The sequence below is a fragment of the Limulus polyphemus genome, unplaced genomic scaffold, assembly GCF_000517525.1.
Source record: "Limulus polyphemus unplaced genomic scaffold, Limulus_polyphemus-2.1.2 Scaffold988, whole genome shotgun sequence".
NCBI lineage: Eukaryota > Metazoa > Arthropoda > Merostomata > Xiphosura > Limulidae > Limulus > Limulus polyphemus.
The window spans coordinates 305268-310531 of NW_013666598.1; the positions used below are offsets into that span (position 1 = coordinate 305268).

A 5264-nucleotide genomic window follows, 5' to 3' on the forward strand; every position below is an offset into this window, starting at 1 on the left:
CAAGGCTCCAAAATGCAGAGGGCGATACTGCGGCAAACCGCGAACCATCGTATTTGTAGCCTGGGAAAAATAATTGCGAGACCACTCCCGACTCGCCACATAAGTACATCCTTCTCGTGCATGTATCAGCAAACATCATCATCACCGCTAAGCACCACAAAAGTACATCTTCAACTACCAGAATATATAAAAAAGTAGCATCATCCATAGGACAACAAAATAATATCTTTAAGGTGAATTTGAGCTATCTAGGCTCCTTACGGACGCTGATTTATTGTTTTTTCTATAGTTTTTAGCCCCCCAGTGGCACAGCGGTAAGTCAGAAGGCTTATAACGTTAAAAATATTGCTCATATACCCGTGGTGGACACAACACAGATAACCCATTGTGTAGCTTTGTGCTTAATTACAAATAAAAATTACTGTTGTTTTTAACAAAGCAAAAATATGAATATATTATATAATCCTTTTTCTCTTCTCACCTGATATAGTGCAAATTTCTGTACCTGCTGAATTATGTATTTCTAATACAGAGAAAATTTAGAAGCATCATATTGTGTAAAAGACTTTTAAGATGCAATATCTCATTTTAATATTTTCCATCATATACAGAGGTAGAGTATATTATATTAAAACTATTTTGGAGCTTCACCATGTCGCAACGCTACTCGTGCGCCATCTGACGACCATTCATTTTGATAACAGATCAAATTTTCCATTGTGAAAGGCTTGGGGAAAGGGGCAACTAAAGCTTTCATGTCCAAAGCACGCCTCTCCTTCCTGCGAGCTTCCCATAATTTATCTAGTGAAGATGACGGTTTTCTAGCGTCCACTTCAACAGTCTGATCGTACATAATACATAGGCACTATGTACAATGAGTTGATCGGTTTGTCTCCGTGAGTAACAACATGACTACATGTTTCATTCTCCAGCTGCCTGAGGTATTTAATGGTTGAACAGAAAATATGACTGGAAGCATATCTTAGTAAACCCATACCATGTTGGCTTCGTTTCCAAATAGAGATAATTCTTAACTATGTTGAATACCAATGCCTGGAGTACGTGGACGGCTTTTTCCAGTGACTTTATGTTCATTAAATTTCCCTTGTTATAAGACGCTGCACTCTGCTTACCACAGCTGGGGTACATCTCACTGTAGGCCTGTTTCTGTACGGTATTTGTTCTCCAAGATGATTCCTATAAATACCATTAAGTGCAAATAATATCTTGTCATGAAAATTTTACATTTTCAATCTGAATACACCTTTTTGATCTGAGTGTTTCATATTTTGCGTCAATGAAGGTTCTTACATGTGTTTTCCAAAAGTGATCAGTTTTCGGTGGCATCACGCTACTTGCGATTAACCATACCATGTCCAAATGTTGTTCTGATACATTTCGTTCTACTGCGTCTTTATATTAAATGTTTATGTCACATGAATTGCTGACGTACATATCAAAATCGTTTTAATATAACTTATTCAACCCTCTGTGGTGACTGGAAAATTACATAATCGTAGCAATAAAAACATTCTTGATTCAACTAGGAAGCAAATGGATTTGAAATAAAATGTAACGTGGAATGAATATAAGAGAGCAAGTAAATGGAATGACGCAAGTTTTCAAAAATTTATACCTGATTTTAAGTCAATGACGTGGTTGTCAAGCTATTATCTAGAAGCTGGCTAGTTACTTGTAGTTATTTAGTTACTTGTAAATAAGCAATTCTCACTTAATCAAAATGTTGAATCATAAAAGAATAATATTTTTTTGTGTGAAATATGTTAAACTAAAATCTCTGGAAGTCGTATAGAACCACCTTCTCTAAGGTATCTGAAAAATTAAATTGTAAGCCCAGGAGGAACTTAAGTGTTCTGCACTGCTGGAAAAAATATAATTTATTTATTTAACGGTTTGATCTGATCTATTTCATTCTCTTTCACGTTTATCTTTTCAGTGCATTATCTGGATAGGAATCGTGTCAGGAAATAATTATGTTATTTTTGTTCTAAAATCCTATTACTTTCGGCTTAATTTGTATATAATGAAGGTGCTTTAAACAGGATAAACTAAGTGTTTATTATTGTGTTATTGAATATAATGCAATCTTAGCTTTGACATAAGATAAATTATACACAATTTTTACTTAAGCTTAGCCAAAATATGAAGAAATACCTTCAAATATTCCACTAACTGTTAACATCTTTAACATTTTTTATCAATTCCAATAGTTAATTTTCTGTAACTTTGGCCTATTTGTAGTCTCAGTTTACATATTTCTTTCTACTATCACTTGTAACTTTTTTCATTTGAATAATTATTAATCCTTAATTTTTGACTCATATTTTACTGTAACTGCGAGCTTCATATTCCAAAGAAAGTAATTTTAAAAAATCTTCATTACTGAAGAAGATTTGAAAAAAATGTCAAATTAAACGAGAAGTGAAAATGATACCTTGTGGAAAACCTCTAGCACTTTTTTCACGAAAGCTTTCTAGTCTTGTTAGCTGGAGAGTAAAAGAAAGGAATGGAAATTGTGCATGTAGCGTCAACATCACAGATAAAACTAATTGTGAAAAATAATATAGTAACGGTTATGCTTTGATGCATACATAGTTGGTCGAGTAACTAATGAAAAAAAAATCCTTTCATCGCCATCTCGTGTGTCTTTTGGTCCAGCCAGTTCTGTGGCTTTAAGCTCTGTGGAAGTGTTGTGAAACGAGGTAAAATAGATAAACAGTATTAATGTAGATGCTTTCCTTGCAACCAACCTGAAGCTTCTAAAACATTATGTTCTTGTAATATCGATATTTTAGTGAAATTGGGTGTTCCATAAACGCAAAGTGAATATTTTAGTGAAAATGGGTGTTCCATAAACGCAAAGTGAATATTTTAGTGAAATTGGGTGTTCCATAAACGCAAGGTGAATATTTTAGTGAAAATGGGTGTTCCGTAAACGCAAGGTGAATATTTTAGTGAAAATGGGTGTTCCATAAACGCAAGGTGAATATTTTAGTGAAAATGGGTGTTCCGTAAACCCAAGGTGAATATTTTAGTGCAAATGGGTGTTCCTTAAACGCAAGGTGAATATTTTAGTGAAATTGGATTTACCATAAACGCAAGGTGACAGCCGCTACACTGCGTGTGCTTACAATTAAACATTATGTTCTTGTGATATCGATATTTTAGTGAAATTGGGTGTTCCATAAACGCAAAGTGAATATTTTAGTGAAATTGGGTGCATGTGCTTACAATTAAATTTTATGTAACATCTCATAATTAGTAAAATTGAGAAAGTGCTATTTGGTCGAACTTTTTAAGCAACGTTTTAATAGTACATATGGTTATATCTATCAATTATTATTCAAAAAATTCAAAAGCTGTGAAATTTTTTATATTATAAAACATGCCTAAAATGTCCTTTTAAAATATACGAATATTTTGTATTGTTATTCATCATATTGTGAGTCGAATATTTACGAAGTAAAACCATTTATTTTATTTTATATTTGTTATTTTGTAGGTGTCTTATCTTGACGTTGATGTCATCTCGAAGAATCATCAGGATATAATAAAAGTGATGAGGAAGTATTTCTTCACCAAAAACGTTACACGGTACAACGACAATATCTTTTTTATCTCTGAAATATTCCACCGAGTATTTCATTTCAAAAAACTTATTTTTATTGATCTGGATCTAAGATTTGAAGCAGATATTTTAGACTTGTATTTACATTTTGAAAAATTTCACAAATCCCAGATAATGGCAATAGCTAACGATTTACAACCTCAATATCGTGTAGACTTTGAAGAATATCGTCGTATCCATCCAGGAACAGACGTAGGGTCGGCTAGGCCAGGAAAACAGGGATTTAACACAGGAGTAGTTCTTTTTCACTTGGAGCGCATGCGCAAATCATCTTTATACAATTCATTACTGAAGGAAGATTTGATCGAGGCTTTGTGTTTCAAATACAAGTTTAAAGGCTATTTGGGTCACCAGGACTTTTTCACATTGATCGGAATGGAGTATCCTGAACTTTATTATACATTAGATTGTACATGGAACAGACAACTGGACACGGCTTGGTTGAAGACTGTAAATGCCACGATTTTTGAACCATATCACATATGCCCTGGAACAGTGAAAATCTACCACGGCAATGGAGATACATTTATTCCAATTTTATAACGTATTTACGAATAGTCTTATAGAAATGTGTAATAATATACATCTAGGTAAAACAAAAGAGAGGGTTTTGGTAGGAAAAACTAAGTGCATACCCTGATACCAAAGTCGGACATGAGAACTGTGTTTATATAATGTGCACTGACCATATATATCTGAAACACCAAGAAACCTTATAACAGAAATATTACTTGTATTAATTGATTAAATCCCATTTAATATAAAACTGTCTCGTTCAACACCAAGAAACCTTGTAACAGAAATATTGCTTGTATTAATTGATTAGATTCCATTTAACATAAAACTGAATACAAGCAATATTTCTGTTACAAGGTTTCTTGGTGTTGAACGAGACAGGTTTATGTTAAATGGAATCTAATCAATTTTCTCGTTCAAACTTTCAAATTGTTCGATTCATTTCACCACTGGTTTGTTCTTTACAGTGAGTGTTATAACAGACAAAAATATAAAGTTACTCGATATGATAGAATATGTGGACCCCACGGGTTGAAAACAAATTGGTAGTTAAAGGGTTAAACTGCACATTGGTAGGTTCATTAGTAACTTTACCTCATGTCAGTAATTTGCACAGAAGTCTGTTGTCGTCATATACTAATCTTAAATAGATGGTTTACTGATTAGTAGAGTTTTACAACTTACTAGTTTTGACTGTAAGTCGGATTCCATCATTCACATTCTTCTTGCACCCTAGTAGTTCAACGGTAAACTTGAAGCCTAATGACGCTAACTTTCGGGGATTTGATACCCGCGATAAGCACAGCACAGATAACCAATTATATAAAAGCTTGACTCTTAAAAACAAATAAACACACTCTTGTTAGAACATTCAGGTTAAATCTGACAATTTAATAAAGTCATATTTTTTCGAATTTGTTTAGAGTTTAGTACACCTGAAAAGCTTTAGCTGGTAACGTTGAAGAAAATTAGTAAAAAAATGATAATTTAATTAAATTGCTTGATTTAATTGGTTTAGTCCAATGTTTTAATAAATCAAGTGCTACATCGCTATAATTCAATACTAAAAGGCTTACCCCCCCACGTAGGCACAGCGGTA

The 5264-nt window shown here is 33.2% G+C and overlaps 1 protein-coding gene across 1 annotated transcript in view; it reads left to right on the top strand.

The window, feature by feature from the left end:
• The window catches only part of LOC106461570 (xyloside xylosyltransferase 1-like), a 17550-nt gene extending 13060 nt beyond the window's left edge, over positions 1-4490 (top strand). The window contains exon 2 of the mRNA XM_022388567.1: positions 3524-4490. Within this exon, the coding sequence (XP_022244275.1) occupies positions 3524-4192 (669 nt within the window). The 3' untranslated portion in view covers positions 4193-4490. The remainder of the gene's footprint in view (positions 1-3523) is intronic.
• Positions 4491-5264: the final 774 nt, after the last annotated feature.